The following is a 23,299-nucleotide window of genomic DNA, read 5'->3' as shown; positions in this document are numbered from 1 at the left end:
TTATCATATGGTTTTTATCCTTCAATTTGTTAAAATGGTGTATCACATTGATTGATTTGCGTGTATTGAAGAATCCTTGAATTCCTAGGATAAACCTCACTTGATCATGGTGTATGATCCTTTTAATGTGCCATTGGATTCTGTTTGCTAGTATTTTATTGAGGGCTTTTGCATCTATGTTCATCAGTGATATTGGCCTGTAGTTTTCTTTTTTTATTACATCATTGTCTGGTTTTGGTATCAGGGTGATGGTGGCCTCGTAGAATGAGTTTGGGAGTGTTCCTCCCTCTGCTATATTTTTGAAGAGTTTGAGAAGAATAGGTGTTAGCTCTTCTCTAAATATTTCATAGAATTTGCCTGTGAAGCCATCTGGTCCTGGGCTTTTGTTTGTTGGAAGGTTTTAATCACAGTTTCAATTTCAGTGCTCTTGACTGGTCTGTTTATATTTTCTATTTCTTCCTGGTTCAATCTCAGAAGGTTGTGCTTTTCTAAGAATCTGTCCATTTCTTCCAGGTTGTCCATTTTATTGGCATATGGTTGCTTGTAGTAATGTCTCATGATCCTTTGTATTTCTGCAGTGTCAGTTGTTACTTCTCCTTTTTCATTTCCAATTCTGTTGATTTTAGTCTTCTCCCTTTTTTTCCTGATGAGTCTGGCTAATGGTTTATCCATTTGTTTATCTTCTCAAAAAACCAGCTTTTTCTTTTATTGATCTTTACTATTGTTTCCTTCATTTCTGTTTCATTTATTTCTGATCTGATCTTTATGATTTCTTCCCTTCTGCTGACTTTGGGCTTTTTTGTTCTTCTTTCTTTAATTGCTTTAGGTGTAAGGTTAGGTTGTTTATTTGAGATTTTTCTTGTTTCTTGAGGTAGGATTGTATTGCTATTAACTTCCCTTTTAGAATTACTTTTGCTGAATCCCATAGGTTTTGGGTCGTCATGTTTTCATTGTCATTCGTTTCTAGGTATTTTTTGATTTCCTCTTTAATTTCTTCAGTGATCTCTTGGTTATTTAGTAGTGTATTGTTTAACCTCCATGTGTTTGTATTTTTTACAGTTTTTTTTCCCTGTAATTGATATCTAATCTCATACCATTGTAGTCGGAAAGGAAGCTTGATACAATTTCAGTTTTCTGAATTTTACCAAAGCTTGATTTGTGATCCAAGATGTGATCTATCCTGGAGAATGTTCCTTGAGCACTTGAGAAAAAAAGTGTATTCTGTTGTTTTAGGATGGAATGTCCTATAAATATCAATTAAGTCCATCTGGTCTAATGTATCACTTAAAGCTTGTGTTCCCTTATTTATTTTCTGTTTGGATGATTTGTCCATTGGTGTAAGTAGGGTGTTAAAGTTTCCTAATATTATTGTGTTACTGTCAATTTCCCCTTTTATGGCTGTTAGCATTAGCCTTATGTATTGAGGTGCTCCTAAGTTGGGTGAATAAATATTTACAAATGTTATACTTTTTTTGGATGATCCCTTGATCATTATATAGTGTCCTTCATTGTCTTTTGTAATAGTCTTTATTTTAAAGTTTTTTTTTGTCTGATATACGTATTGCTACTTTGGCTTTCATTGGTTTCAATTTGCATGGAATGCCTTTTTCCACCCTCTCCCTTTCAGTCTGTATGTGTCCCTAGATCTGAAGTGACTCCCTTCTAGGCAGCATATATGCAGGTCTTTTTTTTTTTTTTGTATCCATTCAGCCATTCTCTGTCTTTTGGTTGGAGCATTTAGTTGACTTACATTTAAGTTAACTATCAATATGTATGTTTTTATTGTCATTTTATTCATAGTTTTGGATTTGTTTTTGTAGGGTTTTTTTTTTTCCCTTCTTTTGTTATATCCTCTTCTGATTTGATGACTGCCTTTACTGTCAAGTTTGGGTTCCTTTTTCTTTTTTGTGTGTATATGTATTCTACATTTTTGGTTTGCAGTTACAATGAGGTCTTTGTATAGCAGTCTATATATAAACATGATTGTTTTAATTTGCTTTCTCTTAACTTCAAATGCACTTTAAAAACCTTGCATTTTTACTGTCCTCCCCTCACAATTACTGTTTTTGATGACTTTGATGATTTAGGTGATTTTGAATTAGACTTTACAGATAATTGTTTTCTGTATCCCTTAACTACTTATTGTGGATACAAATGATTTTACTACTTTTTTCTTTTGCCCTTTCTACTAGTTTTATGTGGGGTGATTTCCTGTCTTTACTGTATATTTGCCTTTACCAGTGAGCTTTTTTCATCTCATCATTTTCTTCCTTCTATTTGTGGACTTTTCTTTTTCGCCTAGGAAATTTTGTTTTTCATTTGTTGTAAATGTGGTTTGCTGGTGCTGAACTCTTTCAATTTTTACTTGTCTGTAAAGTTATTGATTTCTCATCAAATCTGAATGAGAGCCTTGCTTGATAAAGTCTTCCTGGTTGTCGGTTTTTCCCTTTCCTCAGTTTAAATATATTATGTCACTCCCTTCTGGCCTGCCAAGTTTCTGCTGAAAAATCAGCTGATGGCATTATGGGAGTACCTTTTTATATTACTTATTTCTTTTACCTTGCTGATTTTAATATTCTCTTTCTTTATTTTTTATTATTTTAATTACAATTCATGTTGGTGTCTTATTTGGATTCATCCTCTGTGAGACTCTTTGCACTTCCTGGACTTGGGTGACTGTTTCCTTTCCCAGGTTTTGGAAGTTTTCAGCTATTGTTTCTCAAATATGTTCTCAGTCCCTTTCTCTCTCTCTCCTCCTTCTGGGAGCCCTATAATGCCATGTTAGTGTGCTTGATGTTGTCCTAGAGGTCTTTTAAACTGTCCTCATTTCTTTTCATACTTATTTTGTTTTTCTGTTCAGTGGCAGTGATTTTCACTACTTTTTCTTCCAGCTCACTGTTCTCTTCCTCTGTGTCATTTAGCCTAATTTTGATTCCTTCTAGTGTATTTTTCATTTCAGTTATCGTAATCTTCACCTTTGTTTGGGTCTTCTTTATATTTTCTAACTCTTTGTTAAAATCTTCTAACTTCTCACTCTGTGCATTGATTCTTCTCCCAAGTTCTTTGATCATCTTTATGATCATTACTCTGAACTCTTTCTCAGGTAGATTGCCTATCTCCATTTTACTTAGTTGTTCTTCTGGGGTTTTATCTTGTTCCTTCATCTGAAACATGCTCCTCTGCTGCCTCACTTTTTTTCTAAGTTAGTATTTGTATTTTTATGTATGTGATAGGTTAGTTGCCTTTCCCAACCTTTTAAACATGGCCTTCTGTAGGAGATGTCCTATATGTCCCAACAGTGCGCTCTCCTGTTTTCACTAAGCTATATGCTCTAGGGATTTCCCTTAAGAGGGCTTTGTGGGTCTTTCTGTTGTGGTGGGCTATGTGGGGGGGTCTGGTACTTTTGGTTGGCCCTCTAGCCTGGTTGTTTGCCAGGTCCTGGATTGTGTGTATGCTGCTGGGTGCTGTTTAATGGGGTCTGGTCATGAGGTGGCTCACTGCAGAACCGTATGGGGTCCTAGGGCTGGTGCTAACTTCCTGGTGGGCTGAGTCAGGGTCCTGAAGATTCTGTGGTTGTTGCTTGCCCACTAGTAGGTGAAGCCAAGTCCTGGGGCTAGTGTCAGATTACTGGCAGGCAGAGCCAGTTCCTGGAGTCAGGGATCACAGAGCTCATTTTAGATCACTGGTGCTGGTGGGTGATGGTTCCTGACATAGTTTAGTATTGGGTCCAGGGTGTCCCAAAACTTACATTGGCCTGTTAGTGCACTGGTCCCAGGGGAGTGTCTGGTCTGCTATGAGTGGGCTGGTTTCATAGGCTGTGGGATCATAGTTTTCTTGCATCTGGTGTCTGCCCCCTGGTGGGTGAGACTGGTCTAGTGGCTAGTACAAGCTTCCTGGAAAGAAGTGCCAGTGCTTGCCCACTAGTGCGTGGAGATGTGTCTTGATCCTCTGGTGGGCAGCACCATATCTAGGGGCATGTCTAGAGGCAGCTATGGGCTCAGGAAATCTTTAGGAGCCTTTCTGCTGAGGAGTGGGGCTGTGTCCCTGCCCAGTTAGTTGTTTGGGTTGAGGTGTCCCAGCAGTGTTGCCAACAGGGTTTTGGGTGGGGCCAGGTCTTGGCGTTAATGAGCCACATGGCACCCACCAGCAGTAGTGTTCATGTGGTAAAATGTTCCCAAATATGGCTGCCACAGTGTCTATGTCCCTCAGGTGAGCCACAGCCTCCCCCCCCCCACTTCTCTGGGAGACTTGCCAAGACTAGAAGGTATATGTGGCCCAGGCTCTGATTAAATTATTGCTTTTGCCCAGAGTTCTGGTGTGCATGAGATTTTGATGTTCCCTTTGAGAGTGAAGTCTCTATTTCCTTTGGGGCTCTCGAAATTAAGCCCCATTGGAATTCAAAGCCAAATGCTCTGGGGGATCATCTTCCTGGTGCAAGACCCCTTGTCTGGGGGGCCTGATGTGGGGCTCAGAACTCTCACTCCTGTGGGAGCACCTGTACAATATAATCATTCTCCAAGTTGTGGGTCGCCCACCTTGGGGTATAAGATTTGATTATATTTCAAGTTGACCCCTCCTACTCATCTCATTATGGTTCCTCCTTTATGTCTTTAGTTGTAGAAGATCTTTTCTGGCAGGTTGCAGTCTTTTTAATCAATGGTCATTCTGCAGATAGTAGTAATTTTGGTGTGCTCGTGAGAGGAGGTGTGCTCAGGGTCTTTCTACTCCACCATCTCAGACGCCTTCTGACTGGTGTCCTTATAAAGTTTGAAAATTTGGACACAGAGACTGACATGTACACAGGGAGAACACCATGTGAATATTATGCTGCCACAAGCCAGAAGCTAGGAGAGAGGTATCCATGGCCCCACCAAAACTTTGATCTTGGGCTTCTAGTTTCCAGAACTAAGGCAATAAATTTCTGTTGTTCGAAGCACTCGTTCTGCATTAATTTATTACAATAGCCCTAGAAAACTAATACAGCCTGTAATTCATTGTAATTAAAGCTTAATTGTCTGTAGGGCAATAGTAGATGATAAGCTAAAGAGTTCTAAAACTACTTATAGCAACCACAAGCCAAGCAGTTTTATTTAACATATACATGTTTATTATTTACCATTGACTATTCTGAGTACTTTGTAAATATTAATCAATAGGTATCCAAATAGCAATACTATTAGGTAGGTTTATTTATTATTTCCATTTTAAAGGTGTAGAGTCACAGTTTGGTCATGCCATCTAATTCCCAAGAGTAGGAAAACATTCAAGCAAACATTACATGACAGTGCAGAGATTCTTGGGCCTGATATATAAGAATTTCCTAAGGGTTTCCCATAACACATGTACACATGTGCAGTTTTTAGAAGTCCCTTTTTGGTAAGAGTGAAAGATGTAGGAAAAGGACATACCTAAGGTGAGACCACCCATGTTCTAGTCCCATCTCTATGTTTCCTTAGCCATAGACCTGGGACATATCACTTAACTTTTTTCAGTCTCCATTCTTACACTTGCTCAAACTAACTGGGTTACTGTAAAATTCAATCAGAGGATATATTTAAAATTGAAAATAAACATCAAAAAAGGAATGAAGTCTTAATGCATAATTTGCCCTGAAGACTTTCAGTTTTTGAAGGAATATTCCCTCAATAACCCCAAATAAATGTATTAATTTCTATACTGTTTGTGAACATTTACATATAAGAAACCATTTAAATTATTTACAGTATACTTAAAAGGCTTTGACAACATCTTACTGGAATACAAGATACACATGCAATCTAGTTTCAGTAGGATAAAAAATTGATGTGAAATTCTAATTCATGATGATTCATGTTAGATAAGCATAAAACCAACCAGTTCTTTAAGCAAAACGTTAGATTCACACTTATAGATTAAACTCTGTATTAATCTCAGGACTCTTCTTTAATTCACTGATAGCATAGAACTTTAAATGGGAATGATATTAATTAGAATGATAGTGAATATAATCGGGTTGGATAAGAAAGAATCATGGTTGATTCTTTGATTCTTTTCACCTAAGTCCTAGCATGAAGTAGGTGTAAGCCTAGAGCACATCTCCAGTGTGTGAAAAGAGATGGCTGAAAGTGATCTTTTACAGGATCTAGTATATTAGTCAAGGTTAATAATGCTAGCTGCTATAATAATCTTCAAATCCTAGTCCATTAACTATGTAAAAATTTATTTCTTGCTCACATCATAGATCTGGGGCAGGTTAGGTGTCTTCTGAGCAGCCCTGTTGCAAAAGAGACTTTGGAACCCAGGCTCCTTCTGATTTCATCATCTTTGACACGTGGCCTTCATGGTAGTAGACGAAAGAGTAGAGAGAGGACTGGAGAATCACAAGGGCTAGGTTCACATTCCAATGATCATAACTCAGTTGTGTGGCCTTGACCTGACTAGACCCTGGTCATTCCCCTTTCGTTCTCTGTTGTAATCATACTGGACCTTCTTAAGGGCCCCAAATGTGTTATGCCCTTCTTTCTCTCTGGGGCTTTAAGCTTTTCCTTCACTCATCTTGGAATACTTCCCTTGCCACATTCCAAGAACTATTACATTTTTCACTATAATAGACAGCCTGCAGGACATGTTGCTTCAGCTGAATGCTATTATCTTGACAAGGAATTCCTACACATTGTTCAGTTCATGGGGAAGTTTACAAAGACAAATTCTGATAATGTGTGTCTGAGACATTTTGCCAATTCAAAGTCAACCTTCACTGTGATATTTTAATTATTGTAGCATTTTGTATGGTTTGTGAAACTTTTTTCTTAACTGACAGAACATACATCATTTAAGTAAATCTATTTGTAGACATGAAACTATAGATATGTTTATAGTGTTTCACTGTCACTGAAAATAATCCATAATCTATGCCTATGTAATATAACTTCATAAAACATAATTTTTATTAATTTTCATTGGAGTATAGTTGCTTTACAAGTTGTGTTATTTTCTACTGTACAGCAAAGTGAATCAGCTATATATGTATATATCCCCTCTTTTTTCGATTTCCTTCCCATTTAGGTCACCACAGAGCATTGAGCATACAATGTATTATAATTATAATTTCTTCAACATAATTATATTATCATTTCCTATTTGTAATATCTCTCTAGCACCAGCCAAATCATCATTATCTTTTTTTTTCTTTTTTTTTTTTTTTTTTCCGGAAGACACCCATTCTTGGTCTCTCAGTGTTTTGTTTTGTTTGTTTGGTTGTTTGGTTGTTTTTTAAATTTATTTTTATTTATTTACTTTTGGCTGTATTGGGTCTTCGTTTCTGTGTGAGGGCTTTCTCTAGTTGCAGCAAGCGGGGGCCACGCTTCATCGCGGTGCATGGGCCTCTCACTGTCGTGGCCTCTCTTGTTGTGGAGCACAGGCTCCAGACGCGCAGGCTCAGTAGTTGTGGCTCACGGGCCCAGTTGCTCCGTGGCATGTGGGGTCTTCCCAGACCAGGGCTCGAACCCGTGTCGCCTGCATTAGCAGGCAGATTCTCAACCACTGTGCCACCAGGGAAGCCCCCAATCATCATTATCTTATTTCATAATGATTAATAACAACAGTAACAATAATAATAGAGAGAAATTATTGAATGAATGCATATGCGAGTATTAGGCTAGACTTTTTATATGTATTATCTCATTTAAAGTTTGTCCTAATGCTATTCTATTAAAATTGTTGTTATTCCAATATTACGGAGGATGTTGCTAGAGCCCTGAGAGTACATGTGACCTGCCTATGGTGACTCAGCCAACAAGTGGTGAAACTAGGCTTTAAACTCAGATCATTTTTAGTTTCAAAACTAAACTGTGCAACTAAACTAGCAACTCACTCAACCCTCCCTGGTCTTAGCTTTCTCAATTACAGTAACTTTGATTGTGTGCATCTTACAATGTCAAGAAGACAAAATGCAGCAATGTGTGTGGAAACATTTTGAAAATTCTACATGATGTATAAACTAAGTGATAATTAAGAGATATTATTGAGTCACAAAGAGGATTTTTCAAGAAGACCTTTGGCAAACATTTCTGGGATATACCCAGAAACTCAAATACTCAAATTGGATAACAAAATAAACATAATTCCTCTCATAAAATGCAGTACTGTGCCAATGAAAATATGTAAGGGACCCCTTTATATCTTTAATGTTTCCACAGATATGAAGGAAAGTCATTTATAAAGTTGTTAAAACAAAACTGTCTATAGCATTTGTTGAAACAGTTTTGTGATTCACCTTTGATTAATATATTTATAGGCAACTTGGTGGTCTTGTTCATGTCTTAGCTTTAAGTCATCACTGAACTTCACATTTCACTCTTTTTTTTTTTATTCAGAATATGCTTTCTGACAGTGAACCATCTAAAATGTGGCTGTATATATCAAGAGGTCTGTTTCAAGTCCTTGCCCTTTACCAACTTGTCTTGTGTTTCCATGCAATTTGTCTTTCCTTTCCATCCCTCATTTTCTTTACTTACACTTCATTTACACTTAGATTGTACAAGATGATATTTGAGACAATAATTCCTAAGTCTAGTGAATTTTCAGAATCACATGTAGTCCTTGTAAAAAAAAAAAAATCAATTTCTGAGCCCAGCAACAAGGGGTTCTGATTTAGGAGATTTTAGGTAGTTTCAGAATCCACAGTGAAGTCAACTAACAGTTATTGAAGGCTAATTTGTGCCAGATATTGTACTCAACATGGTATACAGACATGTATGTATTTATTTCATTACAAGTGTTTGAGGTAAATACTATTATCATTTACATTATGATCTATTCTTAGTTTTTAACTGCCTGCTCCTTCCTTATAGTCTCTTGGTGCTTGTCTTTCTCTATAATTATATCCTTACTTGTAAATATGTAGCTGCTCTATATTCTGAACCTGACAATCCTATTACTCAGAGTTTTCTGTCATCTAAATCTTGTGTTCATTGTTTGTTTGCTTTTGTCCGTTGCTCAAGCTTAATTGTATTGAGAGTCTTGTGAGCCTACGATGAGGAAGTTTTAGATGTCAGTTGACTGAGGACCAATCTAGTCTTCTCTGAGGATGGAGCTTCAGGTCAAGAATCTGACTAGGCTCCCTAATCTTACAAATGTCCCAAGTCTCATAATCCCAATAGCAGTGTGCTCTCCACATGGCTCTCAGTACAGCCTGGCTTCTCTCTGCCCCTCTCAGGGGTCCAGATCAAGGTTTCACTTTTTGTTTGTTTGCTTTGTTTTGATTTGGTTGTTCCTTTTTCTAGTGTGCATATGTGGGGGTGTACTTGGAAACCTCTCCTACCTCTTAAGAGATGGCTCATAAGTATGTTTTTTTTAAAAATCAGGATCTATTTGTTCTGCAGCCATAGGGTACCTCAGCCCTCCATAACCATATCATTTCTTTTTTAATATATATATATCATCTCCTCTGTTGGAATATAAGCTCCATGGGGACAGAGACCATAACTGTCTTAAGCTCAACTCTATCTTTAGTGCTGAATAAAGTTCCTACACATAATATTTTCTTAAACCTTCTATGTAACATTGTTAAAAGAAAAAACATCTGTGTGACCCAAATATTATGTTGTTTCTTACCCCTAACAAATTAGAGATAATACCTTGACCAAGTGATGGATTGAATATGGGACCCACAACTTTTACTTCAGAGCTATGCTGTCCAGTAGATTAGCTGGTAGCCATGTGTGGCGATATACATTTTAATTTAAATTAATGAAAATCAAATCAGCCCACTAACCATATTTTCCGTCATTACAGAAAGATCTACTGGAAATAATCCTCTATATAAAAATTTCAATCCTCTATATAAAAACTAGATTCTGCAGCTCTTCATATTTCTTTAACCATGGTATGTGCCCTAGACTAAACAAATATCCTATTATTCCATTAGAAAGTTCCTTCTGTACTCTAATATCCTTAATTCTGCTTATCCAACAGCCAGGATTCTCAGTATTGAACAGGGTTTTGTCAACTTGGGTCTAAGCACAAACTCCAGTTATTTCTTTTAAATATTTAACACAATCCAGTCAAAATGCAAAAACCTTATTTTTGTTACTAAACAATATATCAAAATCCACTCCTGATCTCCCATCATCCCCCTGATTATGTATGGGAGAACAGTTATTTTAATATAAGTGCACACACAACACATACATATAAATGGATAATTATATAACACATATATAATTGGATAATTGAAAGTTAGGTTTTTTTTCTTCTTTAAGACCTTATCAGAATATTCTCATGTTAAATTGGCTGGGCCAGAAAGGCCAATATTTTTTACACATCTAAATGGCTCTCTATTATAATACTATGAGGAGGCTTCACTAATCCTCATGTAATAATGTGTTAGTACTTTGTGCAGAATCATTTTTGTAATATTTCTTTAAAGAGAGAGTACAATTTCCTGTTTTTGCAGAATATTTTAGTGGTAGTTCAAAAATTTATTATAGCTTTTTGAAGTGTATTTTTATAAACTGGATATATAGAAATATAGTCAAAATCTTCCATGTGATGTGTGAGTGGCAGTGTGGTGACAAGGCACCCCAGAGTCTATTCCTTTAATGTGTGTGATTTACTGATTATGTGAATGTGATTTAAAAAATGAAATCATTTGCACCCTTTGGGAAAAAAGACAGTCTATGTAGGTAAGGTATTAAAAACTTCATATCAATTTAATATTCCCCACATAGTGTGAAATTTAGTGCTTGTTAAATACCAAAAGAATGAGGACTCTAAAAGCAAAACATAAGAATTTCTCAACAGAATGACAAAAAATTTGCAGATATAACTTCTTTCAACTACAAAGCATAACCTATATCCTTTCAATATTATATGAATCCTGCCATGATTTAAAAAGAAAAATGACATCTAATCTTGGAATATTAAACCAACTTTGTCATGTGCTTTACTGGCTTATCTATCAAAACAGAATTCAAATCCATTTTTAGAATGAATTTCTAAGTTGTAAAGAATAACAATGAAACTAAGTACAAATGCATGGGAAATAAAATGAGCACAGAAAGATTAAAATGTCTGAATGGTTATTTTTATTTATATATTTATTTTTGCAAAGAAAAACACCAGCAATGTTTTCATCAATAAACAGTATGACTTTTATTGTATCTCATCTCAACAAAGGAAACATTTCAATCTATAAATAATTAGCCTCAGATGTTAATATCCCTCCAGATACATACACACTTTACTATTGAATTTACTGTTCAATTTAGTAAAAAAGCAAAGATGCTCTGCCTAACTTATTGCATATTTAAAGAGCTTAGCACAGTACTGGTAGGTCATGGATATTAAATAAATATTTGTGAAATAGGTGAATAAATAAATAAATGTTTTAAATTTCTTTTTAACTATATTTAGTGTACTTGACTTAAGAATGTTAAAATTGTTTCTCTAAATAAGAATATTTAATGAAGGATTCATGTCAAAGAAAATAAATCATTTCAAAACTTTTTAAAGTTTGTAGCTACTATAAATACAGATTTTTTAGGTTGAAATTTTTAAAAATCAGCAGCCCTCTGGGTGAAATTGCTTTTGTTACTAAACACCTTATTTCTTTGATAAATATATTCTAAAAATCAAAACACAAACAACAATTGAATGATAAAAATAAATAAGCAAACAAGGAAAACAAAAACTCTTCTACTTTAGTAACTGAGCAATTTTTCTTTTTTTCTGTTAATTGCCTCCTTTCTTCTATTTATTTATTTATTTATTATTTATTTACTTTTTTTATTTTCTGCAATATATTTATTCCAATTTTTCTTTTTTACACTACAGTTTTCTGTTTTTTCGTTTTTTTTCCACACACACACACTGTATTTTATTTTTACAAGAGATAAATAAACTGACACCAAGCATTGTAAATGGATGACCACAACAAAAGCAACAATGATTGCAATTACCAAGCACAAAACACACTCATACTATGTCATAATATTGACATTCAGTCCACTAATCCTCCACTGTAACAGCTCCTTTACTTTGCAGTGAAAATTGATTTGTATATTTTTTGCCTCTGAGTCCTTGTGGGATTTTTTTTTTTTATTCAAACAGAAAGTCACGAAAACTATAATCATCCTCATCAGTTCACTCAGTCCCATGTAATTAATTTTTTTTATCTTGATCTTTTGTTAGCACTTTTCTGAATTCATCAGTTTTCCATCTGAGTTCTGAAAATGCTTATTCATTCAGTTCAGTAGTATAGTCAGTTACCAGAAACCTGTACTTGTCAGAGTCTTTTCCATGAATTCCTTGAAGATGAAACCCTTTTATAGGAACATTTTTGTAAAAGCATCAGAGTACACCCAGAGCTGTCTGTAAATGACAAAAGACTTAAAAATGACCACGGTTAAAGATTTAATGAAAGTTCATAACAATGCAATTGACAAGGAAGTTTAGTTATTTCTGAGATATACATTTTAAAGTAATAACTAGAATTATGACTTATAACATTATACCAGAACATATAAGATTTTCAGAAATTTCATGTTACGTCTGAAACATTTATATTAACATATTTCCATACAAATAACCCAAAGAAAGTTTTAGTTGTTTTTTTTGTTTGTTTGTTTCTTTTTTTTACTGCAGGTTCTTATTAGTCATCAATTTTAGATACATCAGTGTATACATGTCAATCCCAATCGCCCAATTCACCACACCACCATCCCCACCCCACCGTGGCTTTCCCCCCTCGGTGTCCATACGTTTGTTCTCTACATCTGTGTCTCAACTTCTGCCCTGCAAACCGGTTCATCTATACCATTTTTCTAGGTTCCACATACGTGCGTTGATATACGATATTTGTTTTCCTCTTTCTGACCGACTTCACTCTGTATGACAGTCTCTAAGTCCATCCACGTCTCAACAAATGACTCAATTTCGTTCCTTTTTATGGCTAAGTAATGTTCCATTGTATATATGTACCACATCTTCTTTATCCATTCATCTGTCAATGGACATTTAGGTTGCTTCCACGACCTGGCTATTGTAAATAGTGCTGCAATGAACATTGGGGTGCATGTGTCTTTTTGAATTGTGGTTTTCTCAGGGTATATGCCCAGTAGTGGGATTGCTGGATCATATGGTAATTCTATTTTTAGTTTTTTAATGAACCTCCATACTGTTTTCCATAGTGGCTGTATCAATTTACATTACCACCAACAGTGCAAGAGGGTTCTCTTTTCTCCACACCCTCTCCAGCATTTGCTGTTTGTAGATTTTCTGATGATGCGCATTCTAATTGGTGTGAGGTGATACCTCATAGTAGTTTTGATTTGCATTTCTCTAAAAATTAGTGATGTTGAGCAGCTTTTCATGTGCTTCTTGGCCATCTGTATGTCTTCTTTGGAGAAATGTCTAGATCTTCTGCCCATTTTTGGATTGGGTTGTTTGTTTCTTTAATATTGAGCTGCATGAGCTGTTTATATATTTTGGAGATTAATCCTTTGTCTGTTGATTCGTTTGCAAATATTTTCCCCCATTCTGAGGGTTTTCTTTCCGTCTTGTTGATGGTTTCCTTTGCTGTGCAAAAGCTTTTAAGTTTCCTTAGGTCCCATTTGTTTATTTTTGTTTTTATTTCCATTACTCTAGGAGGTGGATCAAAAAAGATCTTGCTGTGATTTATGTCAAAGAGTGTTCTTCCTATGTTTTCCTCTAAGACTTTTATAGTGTCCGGTCTTACATTTAGGTCTCAAAACCATTTTGAATTTATTTTTGTGTATTGTGCTAGGGAGTGTTCTAATTTCATTCTTTTACATGTAGCTGTCCAATTTTCCCAGCACCACTTATTGAAGAGACTGTCTATTCTTCATTGTATATCTTTGCCTCCTTTGTCATAGATTAGTTGACCATAGGTGCATGGGTTTATCTCTGTGTTATCTATCTTGTTCCATTGATCTATGTTTCAGTTTTTGTGCCAGTATGATATTGTCTTGATTACTGTAGCTCTGTAGTATAGTCTGAAGTCAGGAAGTCTGATTCCTCCAGCTCTGCTTTTTTTTCCCACAAGACTGCTTTGGCTATTTGGGGCCTTTTGCGTCTCCATACAAATTTTAAGATGATTTGTTCTACTTCCATAAAAAATGCTATTGGTAATTTGATAGGGATTGCATTGAATCTGTAGATTGCTTTGGGTAGTATGGTAACTTTCACAGTATTGATTCTTCCAATCCAAGAACATGGTATATCTCTCCACCTGCTGGTATCATCTTTAATTTCTTTCATCAGTGTCTTATAGTTTTCTGCATACAGGTCTTTTGTCTCCCTAGGTAAGTTTATTCCTAGGTATTTTATTCTTTTTGTTGCAGTGGTAAATGGGAGTGTTTCCATAATTTCTCTTTCAGATTTTTCATCATTATTGTATAGGAATGCAAGAGATTTCTGTACATTAATTTTGTATCCTGCAACTTAACAAATTCATTGATTAGCTCTAGTAATTTTCTGGTGGCATCTTTAGGATTCTCTATGTATAGTATCATGTCATCTGCAAATGGTGACAGTTTTACTTCTTCTTTCCCATTCTGTATTCCTTTTATTTCTTTTTCTTCTCTGATTGCCGTGGCTAGGACTTCCAAAACTATGTTGAATAATAGTGGGGAGAGTGGACATCCTTGTCTCATTCCTGATCTTAGAGGAAATGCTTTCAGTTTTTCACCGTTGAGAATGATGTTTGCTGTGGGTTTGTCATATATGGCCTTTATTATGTTGAGGTAGGTTCCCTCTACGCCCACTTTCTGGAGAGTTTTTATCATAAATGGGTGTTGAATTTTGTCAAAAGCTTTTTCTGCATCTATTGAGATGATCATATGGTTTTTATTGTTCAATTTGTTAATATGGTATATCACATTGATTGATTTGCATATATAGAAGAATCCTTGCATCCCTGGGATAAATCCCATTTGATCATGGTGTATGATCCTTTTAATGTGTTGTTGGATTCTGTTTGCTAGTATTTGGTTGAGGGTTTTTGCATCTATATTCATCAGTGGTATTGGTCTGTAATTTTCTTTTTTTGTAGTATCTTTGTCTGGTTTTGGTATCAGGGTGATGGTGGCCTCATAGAATGAGTTTTGGAGAGTTCCTTCCTCTGTAATTTTTTGGAAGAGTTTGAGAAGGATGGGTGTTAGCTCTTCTCTAAATGTTTGGTACAATTCACCTGTGAAGCCATCTGGTCTTGGACTTTTATTTGTTGGAAAATTTTTAATCACAGTTTCAATTTCGTTACTTCTGATTGGTCTGTTCATATTTTCTGTTTCTTCCTGGTTCAGTCTTGGAACGTTATACCTTTCTAAGAATTTGCCCATTTCTTCCAGATTGTCCATTTTATTGGCATAGAGTTGCTTGTAGTAGTCTCTTAGGATGTTTTGTATTTCTGTGGTGTCTGTTGTAACTTCTCCTTTTTCATTTCTAATTTTATGGATTTGAGCCTCTCCCTCTTTTTCTTGATGAGTCTGGCTAATGGTTTATCAATTTTGTTTATCTTCTCAAAGAACCAGCTTTTAGTTTTATTGATCTCTGCTATTGTTTTCTTTGTTTCTATTTCATTTATTTATGCTCTGATCTTTATGATTTCTTTCCCTCTGCTACCTTTGGATTTTGTTTGTTCTTCTTTCTCTAGTTCCTTTAGGTGTAAGGTTAGATTGTTTAGTTGAGATTTTTCTTGTTTCTTGAGGTAGGCTTTTATAGCTATAAACTTCCTTCTTGGAACTGCTTTTGCTGCATTCCATAGGTTTTCGATCATCATGTTTTCATTGTCGTTTTTCTCTAGGTATTTTTTGATTTCCTCCTTGATTTCTTCAGTGATCTCTTGGTTTTTTAGTAACGTATTGTTTAGCCTCCATGTGTTTTTGTTTTTTACGGTTTTTTTTCCCTGTACTTCATTTCTAATCTCATAGCGTTGTGGTCAGAAAAGATGCTTGATATGATTTCAATTATCTTACGTTTACTGAGGCTTGATTTGTGACCCAAGATGTGATCTATCCTGGAGAATGTTCCATGCGCACTTGAGAAGAAAATGTAATCTACTGTTTTTGGATGGAATGTCCTATAAATTTCAATTAAATCTATCTGGTCTATTGTGTCATTTAAAGCTTCTGTTTCCTTATTTATTTTCATTTTGGATGATCTGTCCATTGGTGTAAGTGAGGTGTTAAAGTCCCCCACTATTACTGTGTTACTGTCGATTTCCTCTGTCATAGATGTTAGCAGTTGCCTTATGTATTGAGATGCTCCTATGTTGGTTGCATAAATATTTATAATTGTTATATCTTCTTCTTAGATTGATCCCTTGATCATTATGTAGTGTCATTCCTTGTCTCTTGTAACATTCTTTATTTTAAAGTCTATTATATTTGATATGAGTATAGCTACTCCAGCTTTCTTTTGATTTCCCTTTGCATGGAATATCTTTTTCCATCCCCTCACTTTCAGTCTGTATGTTTCCCTAGGTCTGAAGTGGGTCTCTTGTAGACAGCATATATACGGGTCTTTTTTTTTTTGTATCCATTCAGCGAGCTAGTGTTTTCACTTGGAGCATTTAATCCATTCACGTTTAAGATAATTATTGATATGTATGTTCCTATGACCATTTTCTTAATTGTTTTGGGTTTGTTTTTGTAGAACCTTTTCTTCTCTTGTGTTTCAGTTAGAAAAGTTCCTTTAGCATTTGTTGTAGAGCTGGTTTGGTGGTGCTGAATTCTCTTAGCTTTTGCTTATCTGTAAAGCTTTTGCTTTCTCCATCGAATCTGAATGAGATCCTTGCCGTGTAGCGTAATCTTGGTTGTAGGTTCTTCCCTTTCATCACTTTAAGTATATCATGCCACTCCCTTGTGGCTTGTAGTGTTTCTGCTGAGAAATCAGCTGTTAACCTTATGGGAGTTCCCTTGTGTATTATTTTTCGTTTTTCCCTTGCTGCTTTCAATAATTTTTCTTTTTCTTTACTTTTTGCCAATTTGATTACTATGTGTCTCGACGTGTTTCTCCTTGGGTTTATCCTGTATGGGACTCGCTGCGCTTCCTGGACTTGGGTGGCTATTTCCTTTCTCATGTTAGGAAAGTTTTCAACTATAATCTCTGCAAATATTTTCTCTGGTCCTTTCTCTCTCTCTTCTCCTTCTGGGACCCCTATAATGCAAATGTTGCATTTAATGTTGTCCCAGAGGTCTCTTAGGCTGTCTTCATTTCTTTTCATTCTTTTTTCTTTATTCTGTTCCACAGCAGTGAATTCCACCATTCTGTCTTCCAGGTCACTTATCCGTTCTTCTGCCTCAGTTATTCTGCTATTGATTCCTTCTAGTGTAGTTTTCATTTCTGTTATTGCATTGTTCATCTCTGTTTGTTTGTTCTTTAATTCTTCTAGGTCTTTGTTAAACATTTCTTGCATCTTCTTGATCTTTTCCTCCATTCTTTTTCCGAGGTCCTGGATCATCTTCACTCTCATTTTTCTGAATTCTTTTTCTGGAAGGTTGCCTATCTCCACTTCATTTAGTTGTTTTTCTGGGGTTTTATCTTGTTCCTTCACCTGGTATGTAGCCCTCTGCCTTTTCATCTTGTCTATCTTTCTGTGAATGTAGTTTTTGTTCCACATGCTGCAGGACTGTAGTTCTTCTTGCTTCTGCTATGTGCCCTCTGGTGGATGAGGCTATCTAAGAGGCTTGTGTAAGTTTCCTGATGGGAGGGACTGGTGGTGGGTAGAGTTGACTGTTGCTCTGGTGGGCAGAGCTCAGTAAAACTTTAATCCACTTGACTGTTGATGGGTTGGGCTGGGTTCCCTCACTGTTAGTTGTTTTGCCTGAGGCAACCCAACACTGGAGCTTACCTGCCTCTTTGGTGAGGCTAATGACAGACTCTGGGAGGGCTCACGCCAAGGAGTACTTCCCAGAACTTCTGCTGCCAGTGTCCGTGTCCCCACGGTGAGCCATAGCCACCCCCCACCTCTGCAGGAGACCCTCCAGCACTAGCAGGTATGTCTGGTTCAGTATCCCCTGCAGTCACTGCTCCTTCCCCTGGGTCCCTCTGCACACACTACTTTGTGTGTGCCCTCCAAGAGTGGAGTCTCTGTTTCCCCCAGTCCTGTGGAAGTCCTGCAATCAGTTCCCACTAGGCTTCAAAGTCTGATTCTCTAGGAATTCCTCCTCCCATTGCCGGACCCCCAGGTTGGGAAGCCTGACGTGGGGCTCAGATCCTTCACTCCAGTGGGTGGACTTCTGTGGTACAAGTGTTTTCCAGTCTGTGCGTCACCCACCCAGCAGTTATAGGATTTGATTTTTCTGTGATTGTGCCCCTCCTAGCATCTCATTGTGGCTTCTCCTTTGTCTCTGGATGTGGGGTATCTTTTTGGGTGAGTTCCAGTGTCTTCCTGTCGATGATTGTCCAGCAGCTAGTTTTGATTCTGGTGTTCTCGCAAGAGGGTGTGAGATCACGTCTTTCTGCTCCGCCATCTTGGTTCCTCCCCCAGCAATTTGTCATTTAGCATAATTCCCTACAAGTTTATCTATTATTTTGCCTATATCAATGTACAATTTCTTTATATTGCTGAATAGTAACTCATGTTTGGTTTAACCATTCACCCACTGAAATACGCCTGGATTGTTTCCAATATTTGGCTATTATGAATATGTCTTTATTTCTAGTTTTATTCCTTGTGGCCAGAGAACATATTCCATATAATTTGAATTTCAAAAATTTGTTGTGGTTTTTTTTTCATGGCCTACAATATGGGCAGTCTTAGTGTATGTTACACAGGTTCTTTGAGAAATATGTATTCTTCTGCTGTTGGGTGGATCACCCTACATCTGTCAATTAGATCTTATTTGTTGATTTTGTTGTTCTGATCTGTATCAGTTTCCTGTGGCTACTGTAACAAATAACCACAAACTGGGTAGTGTAAAACAACAGAAATTTATTCTTTCACAGCCCTAGAGGTCAGAATCTAAAATCAAAGTGTGGATAGCTCCTTGCTCTTTCCACATGATCTGGAGGAGAATAGGTTTCTTGACCCTTCTAGCTTCTGGTGGCTACTGGCATGCCTTGGTATTTCTTGGTTTGTGATTGCGTCACTCCAATCTTTGTTTCTGTTTTCACACTGTCTTTGTGTGTGTGTGTAATCTCCCTCTGCTTTTCTCTTATAAGGCGGACACGTAATGAGAATCGTTAGTGTTATAATTTTTGTTGCAATCATCACATGTGATTTAGACAGCTTATGAGGAGAAGGATAATCTATTGTATTTACCAGTATTTTTAGTCTTTCCATTCTTGTTTCCCTTCCTGATGCTCCTTAGAACATTATTTCTCTTATTTCATTCAATTTTAAGATCTTTCTTTAGCTGTTCTGTTAGGACAAAGACTTTTAGCTTTCCTTCATTTGCAGATGTCTTTATTCCTCCTTCATTCTTGAAGAGTAGTTTCCCCACACATAGAATTCGCAATTGACACTTCTTTTCTTTCAATATCTAAAAAAATGTACACTTTCTTCTGACCTCGATAGTTTCAGATGAGAAATCAACTGCCATTCAAATTAGTGTTCCCTATAAGTAATGCATCTTTTCTCTGTGACTGTTTTCAAGATATTTTCTTTGAATTTAGTTTTCAAAATTTATAATGTGTCTTGAAATGGATTTCTTTGGTTTTATCCTACTAGAGATTCACATAGCTTGTTGATTCTGAGTGTTTATATCTTCAATCAGATTTGTGACACTTTCAGCCATTATTACTTCAAGTGCTTCTAGGACTCCCATGATATGAATGTTGGATTTTTTGTTATTGTGCTACAGGTCCCTGAAGCTCTGTTTATTTTTTTCAGTCTATTTTCCTTGTTCAGATTGAGTACATTCTATGGAACTATCCTCACTGATCCTATCCTCTGTCAGCTCCATTCTATTTTTTAGCCCATTCCCCTCTTTTATGCTTACCAATTTATGAAATCTGATAGATTTAAAGACATTTTATTTTCATTCTGCCTTATGCTATTTTATTAAAACTTTAATATAATTTAGAATGCAATAAAACCTTAAGGGGATGTTTTAATTTAATGTAGTTTTCCACAAATTTGTCTCCTCTACATAAAAATACATAGTTCCTATAATAGTTGTGCATATTGCTAAATCAATAAATGCAATCATGGTGAATATCTGAATTTATAATTATAATAAAGCAAAAACAATTCAAGAAAAATAATTTATATTATTTTTCAATTAGGCTAAACCTGCATTTATGACAGAGACACAAATGCTCCAGTGATATTTGCCCAATTATAAATAAGGAAAAAATTCACTGATGAAAAATATTCTAAAATTAAGTTATTTACTGTGTATATTGTGGTTTCTCTTTCATGAATTTTTTTTTTTCTGTAATGTAAGAAGTAAGCAATTATTTTATTCTCTCAGGCTCTGCTGATTCAGAGACTTGAAAAAATGAACTAATGCCATATATAAATCAAGAATATATTTATGTTTTGTTTTTTTGAGGTGGAGTATAACATATTGCATCCAGCTTCTTTGTAAGTTAAAGAAAAGCACTCTTTTTTATTACACATAGCAAATAATGTATAATATTGTTTATGCCTCTATACATATACTGATTTCATATTTAAAATAAAAAAAGGAGGTGAAAGTAAAGGTGGAGAAGAAAAAAGTCGATTTGTGATGGTAAATGTGGAGATTAATACATAGGGAAAAAAGAGAAAGAAAAAGAAAAAGGAAGCACCAGTGACGAAGATGAAGGGAACCAGTGATGAGAAAGAAAGCCAGGCAAGCAGGAGAGATAAAGACTGAATGAAGATAGCATATTGGAGAAAAAAAAAAGAGTAAGTCCAAAGAACAAAGAGGAGAAGGGAGAAGAAAGTAAGATGTAGAAGAAAAAGAAAATAATTAAAAAGAAATCTGAGAAAAAAAAGGGAAAGACCAGAGGGAGGTCTAAATCTATGAATATCAGAGGTTTGCTTTTACCTTAAATCATAAGAAAAAAAATTAAAGTACTAATTTTTAAACTATGAGGTTGTACATTATGTGTATCTTCTTTATTACACCTTTAATATTCTAACAAGTATATATCATTAACAAACCCCTCCCCCCAAAAAGCATATCAGGCATATATGTAATAATCTGGAAATACTTTTCAGGACAATTACTTTCTTTGTATTCAAACTGTAGCCTGCCATCTTTTGAGAGCCCACCTTAAATTGGGAATTGAAGGGCCTTCTTCATTCTATTCTATGGGCTATATAGATTTGTCTCTCCTTTCCATACTGTGATAACTTTGAAAAGAGGAACCTTGTTTTATCTTTTTATGCTTATCATCCAGAGCTGTACTAGTAAATAGCAAACACTCAATAACACTTCAATGAATAAATGAGAGTATTATGTAAAAAATGCTGAAATACTGAACACTAGCAGAATCTTTATATAAAAAAGTGAACATTTCATTTCATTAAAAATATGACATGAATCAAAGATTCAATTTTATTTCCTTATGTAGACTAGATCTTGGTAAATGGTGCAGGGGGAACAAAGTAAAACATTTGCAGGCTTACAAATCCAAATCTCTTTAGTTTTACCCCATATTTGTTCTATGCCTCCAATTTCATCAACTAGCCTAACTACTTCATGCTATGAAGAACAAAAGAAAATAAATGTATTGAACACATTCCATGTAGTTGGGGAAAGTAACATAGATAAAACTGATACACAGTCTCAGGTGGTCTACTTATAGGCTGTTCTCTCCAGGTAATTACAGCTAGCTTCCTCTCCAGATGTGCTGAAATATCTTATCCTTACCCAAATAACTATATTTGCATAACCATATCCTAAGTCTTCCTTCCTTCCCTACTGATGCTTATCCCCTCTGAGTGTTCCTTGGGGAACCAAGCTAAAATAGCATAAACCAGTGTTCATGAAGTTTTTCATTAAACATCAGTTCTCAAATTCTCCAGTCAAATAGTACAGAAAGGAGGGATAGATTTAAATTACTACATCTTCAGATTCTTTATCTTATTAACTGAATTCCTTTAATACTGTCCCAATCTGGAGGGCTATTTTTAGCTTATATTGAACATGCTAGTTGATTGTTATTTTCTGGTAATACTGGCTTAATGACATCTAGTTTAATTTTTTATTTTTAAGAACAAATGAATTGTCAACTAATCTAGTCAGTGCAAAATCTAATATATTTTCATAGGACTACAGCTGGTGAAAAATGACTTACATAAGGCTAAACAATTATTTGTATTCATTTAGTCTCCTGGACTTATTTTCTGAGTATTATTTTAATGACAGTTAAAGGCAGTTATATTGACAGATGGATTTATCTTAATTCTACTATTACTAAGCAGGTTGAAAATTTTTGAACTGGCTCATGAACCAGTTTCATGATGTACCTGGGTGCAATTTCATTTTGAATGAAAATGTTTTCCTGTTTCGTTTCTCATTGATCTTCCTTCCTTTCCATTTGATCATTGTGTTAAGAAAGTGACCAAGTGGGAAACAATAACAAATGCTTCTATTTAGAATCATAACTTATATTGGCCATAAATCACATTTAAATTTGCCTATATGAATGCAGAAATTCAATAGAGCTTATTTCTTGTTCTTCCTCTCCATCAGACAATAAATTAATTTTTGTGAACCTACTATGTGAATAGTGCTGATCAAAATTCTGTGTTAATTTTGCAGGTGATGGAAGTTAAAGGACAAATGATCCATGTCTCAGAATCAAATTCTGTTTTATTCTTGGGTTCTCCATGTGTGGACAAGTTGGATGAACTCATGGGACGAGGGCTGCATCTCTCGGACATCCCTATCCATGATGCTACCCGAGATGTAATTTTGGTTGGTGAGCAGGCAAAGGCCCAAGATGGCTTGAAGAAGAGGATGGATAAATTAAAAGCAACTTTAGAAAGAACTCACCAGGCCCTGGAAGAAGAGAAAAAAAAAACAGTGGATCTTCTATATTCTATTTTCCCTGGTGATGTAGCCCAGCAATTGTGGCAAGGGCAGCAAGTGCAAGCCAGAAAGTTTGATGATGTCACCATGCTCTTTTCAGACATTGTTGGCTTCACAGCCATATGTGCCCAGTGTACCCCCATGCAAGTAATCAGCATGCTGAATGAACTGTACACAAGATTTGACCACCAATGTGGATTTTTGGATATTTATAAGGTAAAGGGGTTTAGTTACTTATATATAAATACTTTTTAGTAGTAAATTGTCATCTTAATTAAATTACAAGCATAAAATCTATTTCTCTTTTTAAACTTGATAGTAAATGGTGG

The 23,299-nt window shown here is 35.7% G+C and overlaps 1 protein-coding gene across 2 annotated transcripts in view; it reads left to right on the top strand.

The window, feature by feature from the left end:
* The window catches only part of GUCY1A2 (guanylate cyclase 1 soluble subunit alpha 2), a 401,728-nt gene that overhangs the window by 177,498 nt on the left and 200,931 nt on the right, over window positions 1-23,299 (top strand). For both annotated transcript variants that reach the window (XM_068555643.1, XM_068555642.1), the window contains exon 5: window positions 22,701-23,186. In XM_068555643.1, coding sequence (XP_068411744.1) covers window positions 22,701-23,186 — 486 coding nt within the window. The remainder of the gene's footprint in view (window positions 1-22,700; window positions 23,187-23,299) is intronic.

Source organism: Eschrichtius robustus, chromosome 11 (assembly GCF_028021215.1).
Source record: "Eschrichtius robustus isolate mEscRob2 chromosome 11, mEscRob2.pri, whole genome shotgun sequence".
Lineage (NCBI taxonomy): Eukaryota > Metazoa > Chordata > Mammalia > Artiodactyla > Eschrichtiidae > Eschrichtius > Eschrichtius robustus.
This window is presented reverse-complemented; position numbering and strand designations above follow the sequence as displayed.